At 41.6% G+C, this 27,414-nt stretch overlaps 1 protein-coding gene across 3 annotated transcripts in view; it reads right to left on the bottom strand.

Annotated features, from left to right (window-relative positions):
* Positions 1-27,414, bottom strand: part of Focad (focadhesin) — a 290,677-nt gene that overhangs the window by 8,182 nt on the left and 255,081 nt on the right. For all 3 annotated transcript variants that reach the window (XM_005352710.3, XM_026781891.1, XM_026781889.1), the window contains exons 34-40: positions 27,185-27,287; positions 25,198-25,278; positions 9,872-10,000; positions 7,525-7,640; positions 3,893-4,153; positions 3,128-3,217; positions 456-633 (exon numbers count right to left, since the gene is read on the bottom strand). In XM_005352710.3, the coding sequence (XP_005352767.1) occupies positions 456-633; positions 3,128-3,217; positions 3,893-4,153; positions 7,525-7,640; positions 9,872-10,000; positions 25,198-25,278; positions 27,185-27,287 (958 nt within the window). The remainder of the gene's footprint in view (positions 1-455; positions 634-3,127; positions 3,218-3,892; positions 4,154-7,524; positions 7,641-9,871; positions 10,001-25,197; positions 25,279-27,184; positions 27,288-27,414) is intronic.

The following is a 27,414-nucleotide window of genomic DNA, read 5'->3' as shown; positions in this document are numbered from 1 at the left end:
TCATGTTGTGCTGACCCCCAACATAAAACTATTTTCACTGCTACTTCACAACTGTAATTATGCCACTGTTATGAATTGTAATATAAATATCTGATATGTAGGATATATCATATGTGACCCCTGTGAAAGGGGTCCTTGACCCTCACAAGGGTTGCAACCCTGGTTGAGGACCTGGTCTAGAGGAACACAAACAATATGAAAATCTTCAAAAGAATTCATTCCTATATCCAAGAAATAGATGGTGTGAGCCACAACTTATCATCCACTGAAGACACCATTCATCTGGGGGAAGGCCAAACCGCCTTCAGCAAACAAACTAGTTTTTCTGTTCCACAGTATCTTTACTGATCATTTGGGAATTTCACATCACGAACCCTGAGCACACAAGTTAGCTTTTAAGTTGAGGAGACGCATGCAGCGGAAGAGAGACAGCAGGCCACTGTTTCTGTCCTCACCTGTGTTGGCATGGCTCACAATGCGTGCCTGGTAAAGGCAGTGCAGAATCATCCAGGCCAGAGTCTGTTTCTCATGGTGCCGCATGGCAGCCGTGATCAGATCCATTAGGCTCATCAAGGGGAGTCGGCCTTGAGAGACCAAGTACAATTTGACAAAGGCAGCCTTTTCTATGTTGTCCTGGAGAGGGGGTGGGGGGACGACAATTGTTCAGTTATTTGTAAGTCAGCAGAACCTCAAGGCAGAGGCAGTCAGGAACTGTGAGCTCGATGTTATTTTCTAGCCATTGTCTATTGCAGAGCCTAGCTGCCTGCACATGCAGGAGAGAGCTGCGATGCCACATTTTTGTCTTTTCATGAAAACCATGATTGTGTTTAGAGGTGGGCAAGTAAGCATACACAATAATAATATAACACATGCTATCCTTACCATGTTCCAAATACCAATTTAAACACTTAATGTGTATTTAGTGCAGCAGTTTTAAAAATATGACACAGAATTCTGGAGGGTTTTTTTGAGACAGGGTTTCTTTGTGTAATAGCCCTAGCTGTCATGGAACTAGCTCTTGCAGACCAGGCTGGCCTCGAACTCACAGAGATCCACCTGCCTCGGCCTCCCATGCGCTGGGATTAAAGGCATGTGCCACCACCGCCCAGTTGCCCATTTCATTTTTAATACCACTTATTTTCTAAATTCATTTATGAGGTACATGAGATGTAGATCAGAGGCTAAAAGCATCTGCTATTCTTCCAGACACCATTACAAGTCCCAGCACTCACACGGTGGTTTATAACCACCTATAACTCCAGTCCTAAGGGATCTAACACTCTTCTGGCTTCTATGGGCACCAGGCACACACATGATACACAGATTATAGACACAGATAAAACACCTCTCTATATAAAATAAATAAATTGAGATTGCAGTCCCACTTATGTAAACAATAAAAAAGCAACCAGGAAGACATGCATAAAGATTCCGCTGTGTTCCCCACCTAGTGTCATAGTTGGATCAAGGAGAAACATTGGTAAGGCCAAGATGAGAGCTGAAGCAGTTCTTTCTATATGGGGCACTAATTCCTTGAAGGAATGATGACAAACTCTGGCTATCTTAACTGCCTACTAGATAGACTATTTTATTAAAAACTTAAAGAAATGAGCCCATCACACCAAGAAAAATACTTCATAGTATTTATGTCAATAGTTAAATCTTCTAATAAAAATTAAATTTTCAGGAAAAAACTTGCCTATTTCTTTGAGTCTGAGAACTTCCTTGTATCTAGAGTGCTTTTCTGATACGATTTCTGAGGATCATAACATCATAACAAATATGATGTTTTCATATCATAAAACATACCAACATTTAGAAGACCTTCAAAACTTGATGAATCACCATTTTCCAAATGACCAGTGTATGGTGTCAGAAAATCATACATCTATCAGAGAGCTGACATTCAAAACAAACCAATGGATTTTAATGTCAGAGTAGGCAAACTTCTTTGGCATGGTTCTGAAGAACTACAAGCTATTTCAAAGAGACTACCAGCTGTTGACTTCTGGTGCATCCAGGAAGAATGTGGTGATAAGTAACTGCTGAAATCTTGCTTTGAGCTGGTACTGTTCCAAGAACTTATCATGGGCCAGGTCATCCAACACTCAGGACAACCCTAAGAGGTAGGTGCGATTGTACCCATTTCACAGACAGGGAGATTAAGAGCTTAGGTAACTTAATCCAGACCACACTGCTCATAAGATGCAGATCTGGATTTCACTTAACAGAGTGAGACTCTAGACTCATTCTTAACACTTCCCTGAACAGCTTCTCTTTGTTTAAAATAAGCAAATCTCCAAAACGCTGAGAGCCAAACACTCTGTAATAGTGGTTCTTAATCTTAGAATGCTCCAGAACTGCCTGGTTGGGAGACTATTCAAATATAGACTGCTGGGTCCCACGGTCTCGAGTGGATCTTGAGAATCCCCATTTCTAGTCAGCACCAGGCCCAGAGACACCATGCTCAAAACCACTGCTGTGTGATGCAGCTATTGAAGCAGCTAACGGAATAAGCAAACCAAACCTGACAAGGACAAGATAGCTACCAGCAACCGGGATGAGGGGCGCATGGCACTATATGGTATGAACGGTTATATTCAAATAAGTATGCCATTTGGAATGCATTTGTGCCAAAGGATTTGGTACTTACTTAGAACTCCAACTTCACAAAACATTTTGTATTTATTTTGCTATGTGAGTGGGTCTGGGGGCTACTTGTTTTACAAATGACTACTTTTTTGCATTATAAAAGGACAGTATCTAGTACCAAAAAAAAAAGTGAGACTTTATTTGTTGATGCCTTCAACATACAAAGTTCATTGGTCAGAATATTCCCATGTTTTTGTGGGTATTACCTAGAAGACATTGTTCTATTCTCATTTTTGCCAAAAGATAATACAAAGTATTCTTGACAAAGTCTAAGAAATTGTGTTAAAAAGTTATTCATTTATCTATCCATCTAGACAGTATGCATTAAACACAGATCACAACACCAGTCAGCTCCCTAAAATTATCTAGCAACAAGTTGGATGAAAAACTATATTCGGCCAAAAGGATATTGTAAACAACTCTTCAAGGGGAATTTCTGCCTCAATAATGAAAATGTGTAGATGGGCATTGTTACCTGGGTGATCTGGGAAAGCTGGTTGGCACCGTCATCCGTCATCTCCGAGAGGCACTTTGCTACACTGATGTACAGTTCGAGGTCACTTCTCTGACAAAGACAAATCTCAAACACGTCAAAATACAGTGGAAGATAAGAATATCACTTTAATTAATATTCTGAAGATTATTAGATTTGTTTATCCCCAGTAACAGTTGCCAATGAGATTCTAATGTTACCAGACCAAAACATATAGACAGTCTTTTCACAATTGAAAAATGTCTTCGCCATTGTTCTGGGTGTTCGCTTGGCTGGACTTTTTCTCCCTATCAGAATTCCATTATTCTAAGCAGACTTTACCCTGGTGGTGAAACTTTAGTGGGGAGGTCTTCAGTGGTATGGGAAGAGCCGACATGAAGCCGTATGAGAGACAGCGATAACTAAGTGATACGTAAATGATAATAAAGTGATGATTTATGACAGATATGACAAATAAGGCACTGTCACCAAGGTGCACTGGCTAGGGATTTCTGGACTTACTCATCTTTGTCAGGCATCCGGTACAGCATTGGTTAACTCACCTCTAAGCTTGCTCAAAACTTTGTTTCTAAATACTCAACCTCAATTTAGATCTTGGAAGCAAACACACTCCTAGTGAAGAATGTGGTTATTTCTTGCTAGTCTTCCCACCCATATTCTTAAAACATTCCCCAGCCTGCTTGCCAAAATGACTTTCAAGAAGCCCAAGCATAAACTGTCAGGAATGTAAATATTTTTGTTCTTTACCCGAATCCTATTTGGCAGAAGGTCAAAAATTCTCCCAGTAGCATCACAGAGCAGACTCCAGAGGTGGTGGGACGGGCTGGGCAGTTTCATGGCCTGGCTCAGACCCTGTAAGGCACTCAGGCACAACTCAGGATGACTAGGTGGGGAAGCTGCTTTAAAAACCACCACCATCAGGTTCTCAACAAAACTCTGGATCTGTTCATCAGAGACATGTTTTACCCACAGAGGCAACGATACCAGGAGGTATTTCTTGATATTCATCTGGAAGGGAAACAGAAGTCAGATATAAACATGTCAGTCTGACTGTGTGGTGCTCCAAGTCTCTAGTCATCACTGAGTTGGAGAGAAGACAGATTAAAAGCTGTGGGTTACTTCTTTCTCCCTTATTTTCCCCATGGGTTCACGGTTCAAAGGGTCACCGACACTTGTAACTATAGCAACTCTAGCTGTTTCACTTACTTTTGATCCAGGGTGTCTACTGTGTACATGTAGGACCTGTCAATCCACTCAACTGAATCGCTGATTCACTGAAACCCTTTCAGAGACGGGGACAAAATGCTACTTCGGAAAGTATGTCACAGTTGCTACTCTGATCTTTTCTTACTGTTTTGGGTTTTCTGTCTGTGGTGCTTTTATACGTGTTGCACATATATGTGGGTGCGCATGTGTACAGGGGTGTGTGCTGCAGGGCTTGAGGAAGCTAGCAGTCAACTGCAGGTGTCCTCCTCAATCACCCTCCATCTGAATTTTTCAGACAGGGTTTCTCACTGAACACAGAGCTTACCAATTGGATAGGCTGGCCGGCCAGTGTGCTTCTTGGATCCCCTGTCTCCACTTTCCCAGCACTAGTGTTTTACGCACACAATATACCTGACTTAAATTTACATGAATGCTGGAGAGCTGGAGATCCAAACTTAGGTCGTTTGCTCACACAGCAAACATCTGACCAACTGACCTGCTTCACCCGTTTCTCCAATTCACTTTTAAAACCACGTTCTCTAGCAAGAGAAGCTGTCAGTCCATTCAACTACCCTGCTTAACTGAAACCTCAGATCTTTCAGAGTTGGGAATAGAATGCTACTTCTGAAAGTAAGTCACAGCTGCTCTTCAGGTTTTTCTGTTATTTCTGTGATTTTCGTGCACTATCTGTATACATGTGTGTGGGTCCACATGCAACGGTGTGGATGTACACCCACTGAGTACGCAGGCTTGACCAAAACATCTCAGAGTGCATGAGAGGCAAGATGAGGCAGGAACAATTATTAGCTGTTACATGGCACCTAAACATTCTTAGAAACCCAAGTTTGATAGTAATGGACAAGTATAGAAGAAGTAGGCTAGGAAAAAAAGACAATGCAATCCTTCCAAGAGGTCCATTAAGGTGGTATGAGTTTTCTAAAGAGCACATCTTCAAGGCTATTACAGCTCAGATCATGTTTACAATGATTAACATACACCCACAACCCAAAGCAGATGCCAAGAGCTGAGTAGGTCTAAATCAGAAATGGAAGGCCTACAGGAATTAGAGAAAATTCTAAAAATAGGCTGCTAGACACTTGGTTAAACAGGAAGAAAGAGTTCAGGGTAGAAAGCTTTGGAATCAGCCAATACGTGGAATCAGCTTCCCACGTATTACCCTCTGCAAATTTTACTCAAAATACATCTTAGTTTATCAGTCTATAAAGTGGAAATAATAATCTTTCCAGACCCAAAGTTTCAAAATATAATTTTATGCTAACAAATTTCTAAAATTTATGTGCAGTGTAAATGTACAGGGTAGCTGCATATATTAGCTCCTTGCAATTGTGACAGCATGCACAAGATCTACGTAAGTTCAAGCCAGACCAAATCCCAGCATGGATAGAAGAGGGGAGCTGGGAAGAAAGCCCTGTTCCTAGCTTAGGGGCTACTGATAATCATCAGCGTCTGAAAAGAGAGTCAGTTTTCTCTGTGAATGTGACTCCTGTAGGTATACTCTACTCCAGTGGAAGGTCACACTCTCAAGAGTATCTGAGCAGCATAAATTGGTCTCAGTGGACTTAAAGAGGAAAAGGATATAGAGTTGTGTCAGCAAGGAAGGAGGTAGATATGGAAGGAGCTGGATCACAGCACACTGTACAACATCCTCAAAGAACTAATGAAATAATGTAAGAGAAAAGAGGGACAAAACTAGGGTCTGAGGAGATGCCCCAGCTGGTAAAGCATGCATTGTGCACGCACTTTCAATCTCTAGCACCCATGTGAGAAGGCATGTACTTTGCCTGTAATCCCAGGGCTGGGAAAGCAAAGAAAATAGGATTTCTGAGGCTTGCTGATCAGCCAGTTTAGCCAAATCACTGAGTTTCAGGTCCACTAAGAGACCCTGTCTCAAGAAACAAGAGGAGGAAGGAATTAAGGAAGGTGGGCAACACTGACTTTTGACCTCCACCCCCTGTACTCCACATACCCCATGCACCTGAACATACATAAATATGTATACACATATACACCATATACACACAGACAAAATTATAGACAGTACTGAGAGTAGAGACTGACTAAAACTAGGCCCAGTGTTGTACTGAGTGAATTGTGACTCACGGAGACAACTAGAAACAAATGTACTAAGACTCATCCAAGTTCACCACTAAACTAGACACTTGGGGATATATAAATTACAACTCAAGAAGGTTAACTTTTAAAATGAGCTGCCAGAGACGTGAGACATTAAAGCTGACGTCTATAACATGGACTGAGTCCTGGCAAGTATCAGGCACACAGCAAGTGGTCGGCAAGCGACAGCTAGGTGGAAACACTGGAGAGGACAAGTGAGAGAGAGTAATGGTGCTCGCGAGAGAAAAGCGCAGACTTCAACAACACACATCTTCAACTAAAGACCATCCTGAGAAATAAGACAGATCAAACACAAAAGCAATGTCGAACCAGGACTAAAGCCCAGATATGGAGGATATAAGAGGATCTTGAACTACTTGAAATAAACTACAGCCAGATTATAGATAGGCCATGTACTGATAATCAAGTTAGATCTTTGGGAAATTCTCATGGAATATCTTTTTTTCCCTGCAGCAGATAGACTCAAAATTCCTCCTCATTATATATCTGTGAACACTTACTCTATTCTTATGTACCTGTGGCTAATGTCTGGAACATGCTCTCAGACTTTCACAAATACAAAATGGAAGGGTCACTTCTACCTTGAATCTTCAAGCAGAGATGTTCGTTCCTCCAACTCCCTCCCCAGTGTCCCTCTTTGGATGCAGAGACAGATCCTACCAGGCTTTCAAGATTCCCCATAGTTGTACCCTACTCCAAGAAAGGGAGGAAGAGATGCAGGGAAGAGGCATTCAGTGAAGATGGATTTGTCTCTTTCTCCATACCCAGTGAGATATCCACACTATATTATTAAGCAAACTTGGTTCCAAAAGGAATGTTAGTATCTGTGACCATCCTCTTCAGTAACAAGAAGCAGTTAAAACAAATGGGAAGGGCAGGATTAGAGCCATGTCGTCTTCTAGGCTACTGGCCAGCTAGACCAAGTATTCCTAAACTTCTTTCTGCTCCTGACTCAGAGAGCGCACTCCAGGTGAGTGTGGCCATCTCCGAGAAGACTGGTCCCTGGCACTACTACATACGCTCAGTCCATGGATCAGTGGTGGCATCACCCACAAGCCCAGCAGTGCAGCTGCGCTCTGCGATGACGGTGCCTGAGTCACAGCGATCTCAAGGCATAGCTGCTGGATCTCCTCACCTGAAAGACAAGAAAGGAAAATCATTTCTGTAATATAGTGCTCGGCTCCCTGATTCAGAGTTAGGATTCAATGTCTGAATCAAGCCATCTACTTGGGCCACTTCTGCATATGACAGAATTCTTTCATCCAAGAGGTTCGAGAATTTTTGAGGAGGCAAAGAATGGTCCAGTGGAATCACAGTCCTAACTCTTGGGACTGCCAACCAATGGCCTTAAACTACCTGGGGAAATTTCTCTGATAGCATCTAGAGAAATCTGGACACTCAAATACCATTTAAAAATATGCGAAAATGCTAGCTACAAATCTCCTAGTGCCGCCTCTGCCTCCTTCTCCACAATGTGTTCAGCACACAGGGAAATTTCTATCTGGTATACCAGTTAATTTTTTTGCCAACCTCACACAAACTAGAGTTCCACGACAAGAGCCCTCAACTGAGAAACTGCCTCTATCAAGGTGGCCTGTAGGTAAGTCTGTTAGGGATTTTCTTGATTAATGATTTATGTGGGAGGGCCCAGCTAACTGTGGGCAGTGTCACTCCTGGACAGCTACCCTGGGTGCTATACGAATGAAAGCTGAGTAAGCCATGAGGGAAAAGTCAATAAGTAGTAGTGTTCCTGTGGGCCTCACTTCTGTTCTAGACTCCAGGTGGCTACCTTTAGTTCCCTCAGTAATATATATATATATAGACAGACAGACAGACAGACAGACACATACACACATACATACATACATACACACACATACATACATAATACATACATACATACATACAATATTGCCCCAAACTTTCTGGAGTCCGGATATCACACAGTGAGCTAATGGATTTGTAGGTACACAGATGGACTCTGTTTAAGTGTTAATTACTTTTATGCCCTGGTTCTTCTCTTTTAGAGTAAGAAAGTATTTAATTTGTGTTTAGTATTACAGAAACAGTTAAGAGACTTTGAATATTTTTTAAAGACTTTGAACTTTTAAAGTGTTTAAAACTTTTTAAAGGCTTAAAATCTTTTTTAAAGATTTATAAAGGTAGACTATGTTTTATATTATGATATTAACATGCGATCTTAGGGATAAACAAGAAAGTAAAGATAATGGCTTGACATACTTACTTGTGTAAGTAAACAAAAGACCTATAGTTTGGGTTTTTTTTTGTTTGTTTGTTTTGTTTTGTCTTGTCAGCTCAACTCAAACTCCATCTAACAAGAAGGAGTATCTGAGGAATATGCGCATGTTTTGTGGGCATGTCAGTGGGCCGGTTTCTTGACTGATGATTGATATAGGAAGGCTCCTTCTCCTGTGCACAGTGCCACTGGGGTAAGCGGTCTTGGGTTGCATAAGAAAGCAAGCCCGTAAGCAGCATTTTCCATGGCTTTCTGTTTCCGTCCCTGCCTTCAGGTTTCTGCCTTGGCTTTCATGCTGAATTTCTGGCCTACAGAACTAACTATAAGATAATAAAAATGTTGATAAGTTTGCTTCACCAGCAATAGAAACCTAACAAGGCATCCGACATGGTGCTTCACTGCAACCTAGGGCTCAGTAAGTGCAGTCTGATTCCTAGCAAACTAAGTTTGCATCACATGCCCAGCAACAAATACAACTCACAGAAGAGCTATCTGGCTATTTTGTTTGTTCACTATTGTTCTTGTGTTTGGTGGGTGTGTGTACATGTGTGTATCGGTGTGCATATGGAGGCCAGAGATTAGCACCAAGTATTTTCCTCAATCCCTCTCCACTGTATTTATTTATTTTCTAGTTTCCTTGAGAGACAAGGCCTCTCCCTTAGCTCACAGCTTCCTGATTTGGTTAGGCTGGCTGGTCAGCAAGTATCTTCCTATGACCTTCCTATCTCTGCCTTCCCAGCAATGGGATTGTAGACACGTCGCTGTACTTTGTTGACATGCTCGTTTTATTTATCTACCCATCTACCTATTTATTTATTTATTTTTATGTAGGTGTGAGGGATCTTAGTTCCTCATGCTTGCATAGTAAACATTATACTGACTAGGCTATCTCCCTTGTTCCTCAAGAGTTGTTTTTGAGGACTATATCTTTAGACCTCTTCCTCCCCACCCTCACCTATTACTCAGTGAAAGTAACTTGGTTATTGCACATAAGATATCAACCCACAATATACAATAAATATACTAGTCAACTGTGACACAAAATCTGCTTTTTAAATTCAGGTCAATCCTAAGGGCAAAACCTGAAAACCTAAAAAGTTGATATTTACCGAAGTTTAGCCTCATAAGTGGAGAGAGGAGTGCAGCCAAGTTTGCGGGAGGATACTGGTAGCTCTCCCCCACAGTTGCTATGGGTTTCATCACTACTTTGAGAAGGGAGGGAGGCACAGCTTCAGGACCTACAACAGAAAAGAAAAGAAATAGGAAAATACCTGTGTAGCTGTGCTAGAATGAAAATCATTAACTGTTTATTTTCCTTCAGAACCCATATTTAGTTATAATCAACTCTTCAATGCTACAGTCTCAATCCAACTCCTTTCAGTATCAACTTTGTTCCCCTGTTCGCCTTCATTGTCTCTAATCTTCTTTTGTCTGGTTAGACATGCCCCATATCTTTACTATCTTCTACACTTCCATGTCTCTTTATCCAGTTTTTTTTTTTAAAAGAACAACCTATCCTTCATTATTGTCTCATAGCTCTTGGTATGGTATTCAGTATACTAACAGTGGGAAAGACAAGGCTTACCCACTCAACACCTTGGAGGAGTTATGGAATATCTCCACCCATTATGGCCATGAAGCGCCACACCTATCCCTTAAAAAACAAAACTTCTTCAGTTCCTAAGCCATAGTACCTGCTCCAGAGGGGAGCACCAGGGAGAAATAGCTACTGCATATGTTAATCAGCTACCTCTAACTTTAATGTTGTTCTTTATGTTGGGAGATGCTACAGTAGTAACAGGGAGATTTAAAAAAAAAAAGGCAGAAACAGCCATTAAAATGGGCAGGTAAAAGTGATGCTAGAAAGAACCATAGAAAAATGAAGAAATATAGAAAAGGTATACATACAGAAAAATGTAGTCAACAAGGAGAAACAGTATGGCAGAATTAGCAGCAAAAGGAAATCAGCAGCAGCAGAAAGAGAAGTCAGGGGAAAACCAGAAACTACATCACCAAAAATTAACAGATCAGCAGAGCTAAGAAGGGTACAGAGGTGAGAGAGCTGATACGTGGGAAAAGCTGAAAACAGAGAACCACAAGAAAAGGGAAAAGCACAGGCAAATTCACTAGACCACAAACGCAGGCAGAGTCAGTGATTGGTTAGAGAAGCCCAGAAAGGAGAAGCTTAGAGTGGGGGAGAAGCAGGGAGAGACCAGCAAAAGGAAATGAAATCAGCAAGCAGAGAGAAAGAAAGCAGAAGTGAGGGAGCATCTGTAAGACAAAATCAGTTATAGAAAGGAGAAACTGTGGGAAAAGGAGAAGCAGAGGTGGTGTGGGTTTTCCCAAAAGGGAAAAACTGATCTTGCTAATGGGGTAGCAAAGGGACTGCAGAGCTACATCACAGCACAGAAAGGAGAAGCTGTGGGAAAGGAGAAGCACGAGCCCAGGAAAGAAAAACCGACCTCGTGACCAGTAGCAACGATGGCAGAGCTTGATCATAGCACAGAAAGGAGAAGCTGTGGGAAAGGAGAAGCAGGGAACCAGGAGGGAAAAACCGACCTCGTGACCAGTAGCAGCGACGGCAGAGCTAGATTACAGCACAGAAAGGAGAAGCTGTGGGAAAGGAGAAGCAGGGAACCAGGAGGGAAAAACCGACCTCGTGAAAGGGTTTAGCAAGGGTAGAGACAGAGCTACATTACGGTAAAGGATGGAGAAGTTGAGGAGAAAGGAGAAGTAGGGATTCAGGAGGGAAAATTCGAACATGTGGCTAGCGGCAAGGGTGGCAGAGTTAGATCACAGCACAGAAAGAAGAAGCTGTGGGGAAAGGAGAAGCATAGGTGGTATGGGAACCCAGGAGGGAAAAATTGATCTTGTGAAAGGGATAGCAAGGGTAAAGTGAGAGTTACATCACAACACAGAAAGGAGAAGCTGGGGGAAAAGAGAACCAAGAAACCATAAGGGAAAAACCAGTCTTGTGAAAGGGTTTAGCAAGGGTAGAGGCAGAGGTACTTTACCGTACAGGATGGAGAAGCTGGGGAGAAAGGAGAAACAGAGGGCCAGGAGAAAAAGAATATAAATCACAGACATTGAGAAAATGGAAGAATTGGAGGTAGGGGTCAAAAAAGGAAAACCAAAGGCTGAGTGAGAGCAGCACAGTTCTGGAGGCTGGGAAGTTCAAGAGAGTGTTGCCAGCACCTGGTGAAGACCATTATGCCACACAATAACACGGTGGAGGGCAACATGTGATTGGACAGCAAGCTCGCCGACGCATCTGGATTGTATAACAAAGTCACTAACTCAGCATCTTAGGGATGATTGTCAATCATTCCCCAAAGGTACCACATCAAAATTGTGTTAACAAATGACTTTGGGTTTTCAGTTTGCAAAACATAAAACCTGGTAGGCACACCTAAGCCAGCACATTTGGACGTGCCAAAGAAAAGTTGTAAAGTTGTGTGCCAATGTATAAGCAAAAAGAGAAAATGTGTATTTTAATTGACTAGGCTACAGTTCAAAACTTGTGCTGACAGAATATCATCTATGAAGTCAACAGAAAAACCTAGGAAATGGGAGAAATTGCAAATCATAACTGGGCCACTATCCAGAATACAAGAGGTACCTTCCAGCAACTTTGTAATTCAAAGATAACCGAATTTTGTCTAATGGGTAAAGAACTTGAAGACAATTCTAAGAAACACAAATGGCCAAAAAGAACTTAATTTTTTAAAATTATTTAAAACAATTTAAAAATCTAAATATGCTTTGTTCATACTTTTCCTGTCCCTCAAATTCATTAGGTCCTCTCCTCCTCCCTATCCACACAACTTCCAGTTATTTCTCAAAAAATAAATCAAGAAAACAAAACACAGAACAAACCCCCCTAAAACCTAGAAGACAGAATACAACATCATCCCAAAAGAAACAAAACAAACAAACAAATACACCAAATTGTATCCAAATAAAAGCACACACACACACAAACTGTAGATTCATTATTTTCGGTCAACTACTCTTGAACATAAGATCTGCCTTGGAGTGGTAGATACCCCCAGTGTAACTCCACTGGAGAAAACTGATATTCCCTCTCCCAGCAGCTACAGACGACAGTTCCATTGTTAACCTTTACTCTAGTGACTAGGTTTATATGCACTCATTCATTTTATTCTTTTTAAATTAAATGTATTCATTTCTTTTACATTCTGACTGTAGTTTCCCCTTTCTTTTCTTCCCATTCCCTCCCCTCCCCTTCCCTTCCCTCTGTCCCCCACTCACTGCTCAGGAAGGGGCAGGCCTCCCATGGGTGTCAAGAAAGCATGGCATAGTAAGTTGATGCAGGACTAAGATCCCCCAAAATCGCCATATTAAAGCTGGGCAAGGCAACACAGCATGAGGAATAGGTTCCCAAAAGCCAAGCAAAGTGCCAGGGACAAGGCCTGCTACCATTCCTAGGAGTCCCACAAGTAGACCAAGCTACAAAACTGTCACATATATGCAGAGGGCCTAGGCTCCTTGTGCAGGCTCCCTAGCTGGTAGGCCAGAGTCTGTGAGCTCCCATGAGCCAAGGTCAGATGTCTTTGTGGGTTCCCCTGTGATGGCCTTGACCCCCCTCCCCATCTTGTGCAATCCTCCCTCCCTCTCTTCAACAGGATTCCTGCAGCTCAGCCCAGTGCTTGACTGTAGGTTTCCATCAGATATTAAATGAAAGCTTTATGATGACAATTGGAGTAGTCAATAATCTGATTATAGGAGATGGCCAGTTCAGGGAACCTGTCCACTTCTGCTAAGAGTCTTAGCTGGGGTCATAGTTGTAGATTTGTGGGAGTTTCCCTTGTACCAGGTTTCTACCTAACCCGAAAATGTCCCCCATACTGAGACATCTTTTTTAGTACAATCCCCTTCCGTCCTAACCCCTCATGTTCCCATCCCCACCCACCCCCAATCTACCCAGATCCCTTCTATTTCCCTTTCGAGGAAAATCCATGCATCTCCCTTTGGGCCCTCCTTGTTATCTAACCTCTCTGGGGCTATGAACTGTAGCATGGTTATATCTATTTATATAACAAAATAAAATATAATAAGATAAAACAAAAACTATCACATCCAAGTTGAGCAAGGCAGATCAACAGAAGGAAAAGAGTCTGAGAGAAGGCACAAGAATCAGAGACCCACTCATTCCCACACTCAGGAATCCCATTAAACCAATAAACTGGAAGACACAATCTAAGCACAGAGGACCTGGTGCAGAGCTATGCAGGCCCCGTGCTACTTCAATCTCTGAGTTCGTATGAGCTCTGCTCATGCTGATTTACAGGGCCTTACTTTCTTGGTGTGCTCTATCCCTCTGGCTCTTACATTCTTTATGCCTCCTCTTTCAAAGGATTTTCTGAGCTCTGAGGAGAGGTATCCCAAAAAGATACATCGAAGAGATGATGAGTGTCAACATTGGGTCATTAGAAAAATATAAATCAGAAGCACGTGAGCTATTACTTCAGAACCAATCACATCACAATAGTGACAATAATCAGACTAACAGCAGTTGGCAAGAGCATGAAGAACTGGAACCCCACATATCTACTAGGGGAAAGTGGCATTTTCTTAAAAAGTTAAAATAGAATTTCCACATAATCTACCTCTCAAAAAATTTGCACATGTGTAGCAAGACCAATCTGGAGCTCTGTCTCTAAAAACCAAAAATCAAAACCACACCTATACACAGACACAGATATTCATAGCAGCACTAACTGCAATAGCAAAGTGAAGAAACAGCCCAGCGTCTAGCAGCTAAATAGGGAAAATGTGGCTGCTTCATGCAGTGGCTTGTCACTTAGCTCTAAGGAGAGAAGTAAGTGTCTGCTACTGATGGATGAACCCTGGAAATACTGTACTAAATGAAAAGAAGCCCATCGTGGAAAGTCAGATTGATTCAATTTAAATGACACATACAGAAAAGACAAATTAGAGACACGAAGTTCAGTATTGTGGCTAAGAACTGGAGAAAATGGAGAAAGGGAAACAATTTGTTCGATGAGATCAAAGTTTCCTTGTGGGGTGATAAGAATGCTCCAGAAGTAGACAGTAATGACAGCAGAACAGACAGTGTGAATGGTCCTAAATTGTGAGCAGCTGAAAGCGTCCTTTTCTTTCCCCAAATACCAGGACACACATTCCAGGCTAACCTTAAACAGGCTATACAGCTGAGGATGACCCTTAAATTTCTGGTCCTCTGTCCTCTACCTCCCAACTGCTAGAACTGCACTAGTGTTACATGCTGGGGATTGGCTTTGCCCATGCTCTGCCAACTGTACTCATTGTCAGAGAGAAAAGCATAAATCTTAAAAGAATGATAATAAGAGGGGCCTGAAAAATAGACAAAGTCTTGGTGTCCTGGTATTTTTCTCTTTCTGGCACCGACAATGAAAAACACTCCCAAGCAACTATTCTCTAGCTACTGGTCCACAACTGTGTCAGGGCTGCTGTCACCAAGAATTTTAATGGCCTTAGATCTTAGCCAGATTCAAGAACATTCTCTTTTTTGACTTTCTTTTCTCTGCTCTTCCAATTACACATGCATCATTGGACTAGGAAGATGGCTGGGTGGGTAAAAGTACTTGTTGCTGAGCTTGATGATCTGAGTTAAGATTCCTGCAGCCCATGTAAAAGTTAGATAGAGTGGCATGTGTCTATAATCTCAGCACACCTACTGCAAGACAGGAGGTGAAGACAGGACCATCCCCCAGAGCCTCACAGGCCAACTAGCCTAGAGTGCACAAAACAGCAGTATACCAGAGAGACCCTGCCTTTAAGCCAACGTCAAAGGTGAGGACCAACCCCTGAGGTTATCCTCTGACTTCCACACAGGTGCGATGGCACGTGCAGGCCCTCACACAAAGACATCATGTGTACACACAGACAAACATAAGTAAACAAATATTGTATATGTACTACGTTCCCCTTCCTTAAGGTAACTGCTTGTGGAAATAAACTCCCATGTTTATCCTTGACTGAGTCTACATAAGTTCACCAATGCTCACAGTTTCAAGCACTAACTACTAAGTTGGTAACTATAAACCTCTACTTACCTCCAATTCAGAATTTAATCCCATGTTTCCAACTCTCATTCTCAACATAACAGCTAACAAAGCATTCAGTATGTTTCCTATGCTTACATACTCTCTAGACTATTTCCTTCCCCTTGGTTGTTTTCATCTACTAGATAAAACTAGTAGCATGCCTTGCAATAATTCATTTTAATGCCCTCTTTCCGGCTAAAAAATTACCCCCATTCATACATACCTATGCTCTTCAATCTGATACTTATTTCTATCCAACCCTGAGATGTAATACTGGGACCCCAGTGAGGCTTAGAAACTTAACCATGGCTGTTTCCAGAGGACAGCAGACACAGAACCAGGGGTTGTGCTCATGGACATGGAGTTTATTTTCTAATGAGATGACCATGTTTGATGATAACAGGCTGAGACAGGCAGGTGCTAACTGGTTAGCTTCACACATAACTATATACTGGTAACATGTTTGCGGTAAGAATCCGTAAGAAATCTGGCTACAAACTAAAGTTTGATTTTATGCCAACAAAATTAATTTGCTACATTGTATTTTTAATAATGTGTATCTATGTGTGGATACGTGCATATACATGAAAGCAGATGACCTTGGAGACCAGGGTGTTGGATCCTCCTGGAGCTTGAGTTATAGGTAGTAGAGCCACCTGATATAGGTCTGTAATTAAACCTGGGTTCTCTGGGGGAGTACCCAGTGCTCTTAACCACTGAGCCATCTCTTCAGTCCCTATTTTGCTTTTGGTATACATTCACAGAAATGTCCTGGTGAAGAGGCACACATTGCAAATATGTATTGGAAGTATGTAATTCATAAACTGATGTCTAATTTACAGCCAAAGTATTTTTTGTCAAATAACTTCAGAATTACAAAGTTTGTATTCCAAGATCTCTAGCAGATTCATTATGGAAAATGTGTAGTTTCCAAAGACTCAGGGATCCAACTTTTCGTCATAAAGGACCCCATGTGAAATATGAACACTGATCATGTTTGATTGCACAGGCCATGGTCTCTCCTCTGATGGGACAAACTTCATCACTGACTACACTTTATCTACATGTTACTTCAGCATTGACTGCACTTGTATGTGCATGTTGCTTCGGTATTGAAAGCACTGCATGCAGATGTTTCCCTGGCACTAACTGTACTTTATGTACATGTTAGCCAACACTGCCTCTCTCTGTGGTGTGTGTGTGTGTGTGTGTGTGTGTGTGTGTACTTACTATATGTGTATGTGGAGTGTGTGAGTGGTGTGTGTACTGACTCTGTGTGTGTGTGGTTTGTGTGTGTGTACTGACTCTGTATGTGGGGTATGTGAGTGGTATGTGTACTGACTCTGTGTGTGTGTGGTGTGTACTGACTCTGTGGTGTGTGTGTGTGTGTGTGTGTGTGTGTGTGTGTGTGTGTGTACTGACTCTGTGGGGTGTATATGTTGCTCCAACACTGGCTGCACTGTGTGTACATGTTGCTCTGGCACCAGCTGCACTTGTGTGTACTTACTGCTGCTGCACTGTCTATGCATGTTACTGCAGTCTTCACTAAAGCTGACCTGATATACAGGTAAGTGTCAGAAACAACTTGTGAAATGGAGTGCAGGGCTAAAATTCATGCCTCTGGTACAGCACTTTAAATCTTTCACAGGTAAAAGGGCAGGGCATCAATACTGAGAAGCATGAGGAGCATTACACAAAATCTTTCTCTGTGTTTCGAAGGAACCCATTCTGACAGCCAATGGAATGATGGGAACTACAGCTACAGTTAGGAATGGAGAAAATATTTGGCAGCTGCAGACTTCTGGTGAGGAAGGTAGGAAAGAAGAAGCCCAAAGAACATCTGGAACACAGAATCCTGGTTCCTTCCACAGAGATCTTCTGTATGGGACAAAAGAACATAAATAATAGGAATCATCAGGTCCTTTATTTCAGTGTTTTGTGCTTCAAACAAATGCCATAGGTAAGATGACCACTGGAATGCCACGAACAATGGATTTGAAACTGAGAATGCCTATGAGTACCTGTCAAAAAGATCCAGATGTTTTAAAATCTTAATAAAGCTGCTTTACATCTCTCATCCAGTAGACAGCCTCAAAGTTATAAATGGCATATCTGAGCAAAATGCATTACAATAGGACCTATTATCCCACGTACTCTGGCTACACAGAGGACTGTGCAGTAACCTAATCACTACAGGAAAAGTCTGATCACAAGCAGGCTAACATAGGATGTATAATTTCCATCTCCAGCACACCACATGTGTGATACAGATATTTACTTCCTCCATTTCACTGTTGCTGGAGACAAGTTAATTCAGCTTAGACTAACGCAGCATTCAACAAAAACATATACAAGAGATAGAGATCAAATATTTAAATTCTATTACATGCCAGGTAATCTGTTCTAAAACATGCTTCCTGCACATTGAAGAAATTATAGTCCAATGAGAAAGGCAGACTTGAAACAAAGAAGTATAAATAATCATGTAAACAACGCCACATATGTAAAACATGAATATAGGGAGGCATGAGATGGGAAATCAGATCTAATCAGAAGATATCATTGAAGGTTCAATCTTTGCTCACAAGAATAAAAGATGTCAGATCAATATGGAAAGGATGAAGTCCATGGAGAATTCAGGCAGACATCATTACAGAATGGTCTGTTTGTGGGAAGTACCAAATGCTTTGCCCCTGACCAGAAACTACAATCAATACAGTTGTTGAAAAGAATTGATTCTGACATATCAGATACTAAAAGCTGGTAGAGTACTCTATCTTAAGAGCAGACACCTCAACAACACTCAGAGTTACCAAAACCCAAGAACATCCTAAGCCCTTGTACCAGGAAGACCACCAAGCAGAGTGGCAGCCAGCAGAGGTCAGAACCTAGAGAGGAAGGGAACCTAGTAGGGCTGTGGCCCAATTAGTTACATCCAGGTGGACTGATCGAATGAGCAAACAGGCTGAGAATAATGAGCCAGGATACCTACAGACCAGAACACAGAACTGTAAATGTGGAGAGAGAGAGAAATAGAATGGTGCTGAATTAGAACTAGATATAAGGTGTGAATTTGTGGACATAGAGACAGCTTAAACACAGATAAACGCATATGTGATGCAGAAATAGGCAAGATATAAAAGAAAGAAAGAGAACATTCCTGGAAGCAGTGACAATTAACCCAGGAAAAAAGCTGTGTGCCCAGACCTTGGCTTCTAAATATTATTCTCTGAGAACAAAACAGAACAAAAACCGGGCTATCTGACCTATCTCCCGGCCTCATAGCAACAATTTAGGCAAGGTGCATTAATGGATTAGTGATAACTAACAAGCACTCCCCCTTAGACTTTGCTACGACAGTCCTCACTGGGAGTTTAGTGAAGTTTAAATGGTTGATTCTGGGTGAAAGGAATAGTAAAGTTTTTTCTTATAGTTAGTGGAGAGAGGCAGTTTGTAATTTTCCTGTTTTTTGTTTGTTTGGGTTTTTTTTTGTAAAATAAAATGTAAACAAGTACAAACATTAAGTAAAAAATTCTGGAACAAAGAGATGGTTCAGTGGTTAAAAGTGCTTACCACTCAAACCTGCTAACCTGCATTTGATCCCAGGATCCACAGTGGAAGGAGAGAAGAGACTAACAAAGAGGCCTGCACACACATGTGCTGCACTCACACGCATACACACAAACCATAATGTCTTAGTTGGGGTTTCTATTGGTGTGAAAAAAAACACCATGACCACAGCACCTGCTCTAAAGGGGAAACATCTAATTGGGGTGGCTTACATTCTCAGTGGTTTAGTCCGGCATCATCATGGTGAAGCATAGTAGCCTGCAGGCAGACATGGTGCTAGAGAAGTGGCCAAGTGTCCTACATCTTGACTTCAAGGGAACAGGAAATAAACTGAGACACTGGGCGTGGCTTGAACATATATGAAACCTCACAGCCCGCCTCCACATTGACACACTTCCTCCAACAAGGTCACACCCACTCCAACAGTCACACCTCCTAATAGAGCCACTTCCTCTGTGGGTCACTTTCTTCCAAACCACCACACATGACAAAGTTACTTTGAAAAAACAATCAAAGCTGTTTGTTTGTTTCCAAGAAAGGGTTTCTCCCTGTAGCCCTAGCTATACTGAAACTCGCTCTGTAGACCAGGCTTGGCTCAAACTCACAGAGATTCACCTACCTATGCTTCTCCAGCGTTGGAATTAAAGGCATGCACCACCATTGCCCAACTTATGTTTAAAGAGGGTTTTTTTTCTTAAAAAAAAAAAGATTTATTTATGTATGTATAGGAGTGCTCTACTTGTATGTATGCCTGCATAACAGAAGATGGCATAACACAGAACAGGGCATAAGATCCCATTATAAATCATTGTGAGCCACTATGTGGTTGCTGGGAATTGAACTCAGGACCTCTGGAAGAGCAGCCAGTGACCTTAACTGCTAAGCCATCTCTCTATCCCTTCTAAACATTAATTTTAAAAACTCTCATATAGTGAGTGAATACAAAATGTTCATTCCTTCTGACACTGAAATGAAAATCAAATCACACTTAGGGCATGATATACCTGAATGACTTTTGTTGCTATCATTCGTTTTTAATGTAAGTTGCAATGTTTTATTATAGGATATTATAATGAAAACTGTTCATTCTTTAGTCGCTACTATATAACCCAACTAATAAGTCTTCAAAATCTCTATAATGAAGAGTCAATAATTTTCTCAATTTTACAGAAACAACTATAACTATAAGGTTAGATGGCCAGCCTGAATTTGCATATGGTGCAAGAAGTGGAATTGGGATAGGAGCTTAGGAAGTTTGACTCCTGTATTTTAACCTTTATGATATACTGGTTTCTATTTTCAGAAAGGGTTCATAATCCTTTTGCAGCATTGAGAAGCCATGCCATGGTCTAGAGAGGTGTCTTGGTAAGTAAGAGAGTTAGCTGTTCCAGAGGACCCAAGTTCTGCTCCCAACACACACACTGGGCAGCTCAGAGCTGTCTGGAACTCCAGCTTCAGGGCACTCCACACACACAGCAGACACTAACACAGACACAGATACACAGACAGACACATACACACACATATATGCATGTGTGCACCCCCACAAATATTTAAAAGGGTCATGCCGTCCTTCTCATTACCAAATGTTCACACTCTTGCTCACTATTAATAAACTGCTGAGAATTTACCACAAGAGAAGCCACAGTAGAAGAGAGAAGCCTACCTGGATAAAGATTTCACTATACAGAAACTTCAGGAATGACCCAGAGTGGAATGACTAATTGTAATATATCAGCTTAATGAGGTATTAATTATATTTGCTTATTTATTATATATATATATATACAAAGGTCAAAGGACAAATTACAGGAGTTAGTTCTGTCCTACTGTGTAGATTCTGGGCATCTCCTTTGCGTTAAGCTGCCTTACGCACCAAGCCATCCTGCCTGTTCCATGACGAAATACTCTACAGTCATTTATAGTGGCAAAAGTGAAATTGAGAAATAGTACTTAAAAGTACAAAGCATAGCATTCTAATTACTTTCTGTTGCTGTGAAAGACACCATGACCAAAAGCAACGTGGAGAAGAAAGGATTTATATTAGTTTTTAGGCTTTTAGGTCTTCCATGCCTGCTGTGCGCAGGAACAGGTATTAAATTTAAAAAATCAGATAGTTAGGCATTATATATTTTCTGAATGGATAAAGTGCATATGCACATTGACAAGGATATACAATGGACTATCTCAGTAGGGTCGATGTTCCAGAAAATCTCCTTTTGGTTTTCTGTTTGTTTGGCATTGTTTTATTCATGTGTATGTGTGTGAGTCTATGCCCTGTGAGTTCAGCTGCCCAAGGAGGCCAAAAGGCGTGTTGGGTCTCCTAGGGCTGGAGTTGTGAGCCGCCTGATGTGGGTGTTAGGATGCAAACTCGGATCCTCTGTAACAGTGGGAAGCACTCCTAACCATTTGAGTTATCTCTCTAGTCCCCTTTGTTTTTTGAAACAGGGTCTCATTCTACAGCTTTGGTCAGCCTGGAACTCACTATGTATCCCAGGGTGGCATCAAAACCGAGTGACCCTTCTGACTCAGCCGCCCAAGCACTGGGATTACAGGTAGGAGTCATTCTGCTCGGTTGTTATCTTCTTCCTTATGCCACTTCTAAATCAGTGCCATACACATGTGTTTACTTCTAGTAATGTTCTCAGAGCTGTATAGGGAAAATAGTAATAATTCAAAATATTTAAAAGTGGCACATGGTTGGCAACCAACACCTATCATTACTGTGTATGCTGTTCACTAATTCCGCTAGACACTGTCTCAGCATGTAAATCTCACACCAGTCCAAAATGAAATCCCCCCAAAATCATATAATTTGTGGAGAAACCTACAGCTTATCTGCATAGATCACTGATCAATGTTAATCAGAGGAAATACCACTCATTGTACTACATAATTTATATTTTTCCTCAGGTAACACTTCATGCTATTAACTTCAAAGCCTATTATAAAGTATGAGCCTAGAAAGCCTTAGCCAATTCTCCAATGACAACATAACGGTCCAGTTATACTGTAACAGTCCAGAAAAGTGTAATATTGACACCAGAAAGAATTATTATGTTTATTAGGTGTTTTTAAATGTTCTATTTAAAATAAATACTGATGAAGTCTGAAATGGTATGGAATTGAGAAATCATAAAGATCAAAAATCAGAAGGATGAGTAGAAAAGGCAGAAAATTGTAAGACTCAAAATTAGAACTTGGTGGGGTGGCACATGCCTGTGATCTCAGCACTTGGGGGAAGAAGTGAGAAGGATCAGGGGTTTAAGACCAGCCTTAGCACATATGGAGTTCAATACCGAATAGTGAGTTCAAGACTAGCCTCTGCTACATAGTGAACTTGTATAGAAAGAAAGAGGAAAAAAGAAAGGGACGGAGGGAGGTTGGGAGGAACTCACTTCTGAGCAAAGACTTCAAGGCTGGCAAAGCTGAGAAATCCCACAGTAACTGAGAATGAAAACTACCAAAGTTAAGGAATCAACCTGATAGAAGGGCCAACAGGGTCAGATCAGAGAAGACTGGCAAACAAAGACATGAAGGCCAGGGACTGGGTTCCTTAAGAACTGACTGGGTAAGGCAGTGGGGTGCAGGCCCCTGGGAGGGAACGGATGCTCTCACACACACATGACTAGGGTGCGACTACAGAGCGTGGTGAGTCCTATGCCTCAGAAAGCAGTCTGACACGTTCCTCTCAGATTTTGTGGGCTGTGCTTGAAATCTCCATGTCGCTCCCATTCCAGCACATGTGTGAATCAAATATAACCCTTCACACTTTTTTTCTTGTTAGTTATTAAAGATAAAAATAACCCACAGAGGCGATGAAGCCGTGCCATCCCTGAAGTGGCCTATCTTCTGCCTGCACCAAGCATGCGTTCTATTCTAAAAAACCATTTCCTTCTCAAAAGGGTTCGCTGACGTTGCCATCCTTCCTACCAGCAGCCCCACCGGGCTCTGTTGAGTGACATCCAGACATTTAAACTCAAAAGCTCCTTCAGAGGGGAGTTATTAGAATTCAAATGAGCTGGGCATGCTGGAGAAGAAAGCGCTCGTTTGCATGTACACCTCTGCACTTGGCCATCCCCTTTAGTCCCGCAGAGCAGGGGCTGGTTTTGTTTTTGTAAATGGGCTCTGGAGGCGGAGGTCAGCCTCCCACGGCCCCCACTCCTCTGGGGTCATCATTAGTAATGTGTGGGCTGAATAGATTTTCCTCTGAATCTAGTCAGTAAACCTGACAGGAAGGCAGCCCTCTCCCACAACCTGAAAATGCCAAAAATCCAACTGGTAAGACGGCAATTTTAAACCCTGCAGCAGCTGGCTGTAGAGCAGCTTCCAGCAAGGCGGCTCACCACCCACTGCGTCTCAGGTCCACCTGAGGGGTCTCCAAGCAGAGGCCTGCCTGGCGAGCCAGCACTGTGGGATCACAGACCTTTCACAGTGAGCCAAGAGCCCCCAGAAGATTCGGAGAAAATTTATTTTTGGTGAGAAATAAGAATCTGGAAGGCCAAAATATTTTATTTGCTAGAAAAGAAAAAAAAACTTTTTTGAAGCCTTTTATCTGACTTCAGAGTTATTACTTCATTTTTCATGACAGTCTCTCACATTATAATCATTTTTAAATTTTATAAACTAACAATGGACAACAATAAAAATATATGGTGCTAACATTTATTCTGGTTGTGGAAAATTCAGATGATTATTCGGTAAGAACTCAAATTCTTCCTAATGAAGACATCTCTACTATATCTATTTTAAGAGGACATAATTCATAGCAATATAACCATTAAACTAATTTGCATCCTATATGCAACAGTGCTTTTATAGATCAATGACATAATCATATGTCAATTTTTACATGGAAAAAAATTAGAAGCAAACAGTGCTAACTCACCCTAGAATAAGAGCATGCATCCTCACCTCTAGAGACTGACAGGACCAGGCTAAAAAAAAAAAAAAAAATAGCTCCCGGAGTGCTGTTCCCAGGGGGACATACATCAAGCAACAATGCTTTCTCTTTGATGGAAAGATTTTCCATGAACTTTAGTTATCAAATCACTCCTTCCAGATTTCTTGCAGTTTTAATTTTAATTCACTTAAAAACATATTATTTTCTTTTTAAATTGTAATGGTCTTTCTATCACATAGCCACTGATTGGCCCAGTCAGGAGAGAAGGACGGAAGAAGTGGACGTCACTAAAAGACGATTCTATTAATGACCCTGGCACGATCCAGGATATATCCACTGCTAGCAGCCTACACTTCTTCCTCTCACTCGGAGAAGCCTGTGTCATTAAAGAACTCCTCTTCAGTAAACTTACGTGGCACTGCTCTGGTTTCAGTTAAACCAAGACACTGAACCGCTGTCTTCTAACATGGCCACAACCCAGGAAGCAAGGCATGATAAATGAGTGCCAAGAAAAAAACTCAAGCTAGAAACAGGAGTTAGAGCCCATAACTCTAGCAACGCAAAATGACCAGACATGGTCAGGGACAAAGGCTACTTCCCAGCAGGGCCTGGGATGCTTTCTCTATCTACGCCAAAGTCACTGAGACAGACAGGAAGAACACTTGGTGCACCTCTACATGACCAAAGTTTTCACAGAGCCACCCACAAAGAGACACAGTCTGCATATTTACACAGCAATTAGCTTCCTAGTCATCCAGGAAGATGGTTCAGCAGAAGACAACATTCTCCCCTTCAGACTTGACTTGTTTGATTTTACAGATGCATGCTTCAGGCACATAACTTACAGAATATTAAGAAAAAATGATAAAATCCAAGAAAAGTGCTCACTTGCCTTTTTTTCCTCCTGTAATGAAGAAGCCAATGGCTGCTCTAATAAAACTGCCTTCGGGCAAATAGCTGTAGTCAGTAGGCACTGTGGAGGCAGAAAATGATCAAATTAACTAGCGAACTTGGCAGGGCTAATGAAAAAGAGGTAATGATCTCATGCTGCCATCTCAACCCAAAGACAAGGCAGAGATGGTTATGCCATTACTGTCAGCACAAGACCCTGTGGCTACAGCTAATTCTATTAGACCAAGGGACTGGCTTCAGGGAATCACTCAGGCTATCTGGGAAAACTTAAAATGGTGACAAACCTAGGAGGGACGCAAAGAGAAAACTCACACAGGCTGTTACTCCAGTGAAGTGGTGGAAAAAAAACCTCCCTCCATGGTATATTAGTACAACAATGAACTCCAATCCAATGACCTCCTCAGGGTAGGTGAGGAGCCGGCTGGGCTCCTAAGCATAGGCACTGTCCTACAGGCTTGTTAGAATGCTGCACCAACTGTATGGACCAAGGAAATTCAAAACCCGGGATTAACAGAACCATCTCCTTCTGAAGGCAGAGCCCTTTAAGGGATCAACGTGTGCAAAGAACCAGATGTGGCTGCTGACCTGAACCAGTGAGCCAATGACATCTCTGCAAGCTGAATCTTGAGAGTTCCCTAAATCCTTTTCCTCCCGTCTCTCATAATGGTTTCATGACACAGTTTCATTGCAATGAATGGTTCAGCTGGAAAATTCCACTAGAAATGAGTAGCTGTGTTTTCCAGACACACAATTATTTTGTTCATAAGAACCCGTGTGTAAGCTGACTCACCATTACTTGGTGTGACTAAGTGCTCTGTAATGCAACTGTAAGTTGGCATGTGTGCGCACATGTGCGTGCACACACACACACAACACACACACACACACGCAAACCCAAAGCCTGGCATAATGTGTTATTTTACCAGGATACTGTAAGAGCCACAGCCTTTGAAACTAACACTAGCAAAAGTTTCCAATAAGGTGTTTTTAAATTCCCTTTCCTATATTAATATGACAGCTTCCAGCTGTCAAGTTCATCATGTTGGAAAAAATGTGGACCAAAGGCCTCTGTCTGAAGCTGCAGAGTGATGGCAGTGAGAGAATCAAACATTGTAGAAGCCCACATTTATAGTTATGCTATCATAGATGTCCTGCCAGGAATACATGAAACTAACTTTTAGTGATGGATCTTTACTTTCAAAACCTCTGTGGGCCAGAGGGTCAAAATACCATTTATAAGGAGCAAGGGACAGATATATTAAGGTGGTTCTTCTCCCAGAAAATCTCCAAGTACAAGCATAAGCACATGGGAACTGTAATATTTTTATTGCTTTTATCAAAAGATACAAATAGGAAGGGCTTTGTTATTTGAAGAGTTAGGATTGAAACCCCTAAGGAGGTACATATCTTTGAATGTGTTTTCCTCATTACCTTAATAGAGCCACTGGGCAGAAAAATCCCAGTCATAAATAAAGAGACTTTTTTTTCCTAAGAAAGGGTCTCACTGTGTAGCTCTGCATAAAGAGATTTTTAATGAAACATAACACCATTACTTTTTATAAAAATAAAATGTCTGTTCCAAGCTTTCAAGGACATGGTCCTTTGTTTATAGACCTGTCACTAAACAAACTCTTAATATAACTCATATAATATTTCTGAGCCTCATATTTTTCATTTGTCAAATACATGTACTTGACTGAATGTCTACACTGTCCTCTAAGGGAGTCAAGAGAGGAAGTGTAAGTGAATATGAGGTTTGGATGCCAATAAATCTAAATCAAAGCACCACTTTCTGCCATATGACTTGGAGTAGGTCTGGAGGCCTCTCTGTACTCCATTTTGCTTGGATGTAAAATAAAGATCATAATGCCCATCATGTGGAATTGTTGTGATGCCCAACTCCCTTAACAAAGTGCAGAAACCCGAGTTAGCCATTCCTTCTTCTGGTTCCAGGACTTTAATCTTACCAGAAGTTCTGCTTTGATTTGAAGACAAAGTAGATAGATGAAGATGTCCTAGAAGCCATATTGCATTTGACTGAAGACCAATCACCCCCGAGACATTGATGACCTATTGATGAAAACATAGCAGTTTGGTGATGGGGCAAAATCCAAGTTCTATTCAATAAAAGGCCACCACAGACTATCACTAACACTGTAGGAATCAGAGGCTTACTTGAGAACAAGAAGCTCTATAA

This window comes from Microtus ochrogaster, chromosome 10 (assembly GCF_000317375.1).
Source record: "Microtus ochrogaster isolate Prairie Vole_2 chromosome 10, MicOch1.0, whole genome shotgun sequence".
Taxonomy (NCBI): domain Eukaryota; kingdom Metazoa; phylum Chordata; class Mammalia; order Rodentia; family Cricetidae; genus Microtus; species Microtus ochrogaster.
This window is presented reverse-complemented; position numbering and strand designations above follow the sequence as displayed.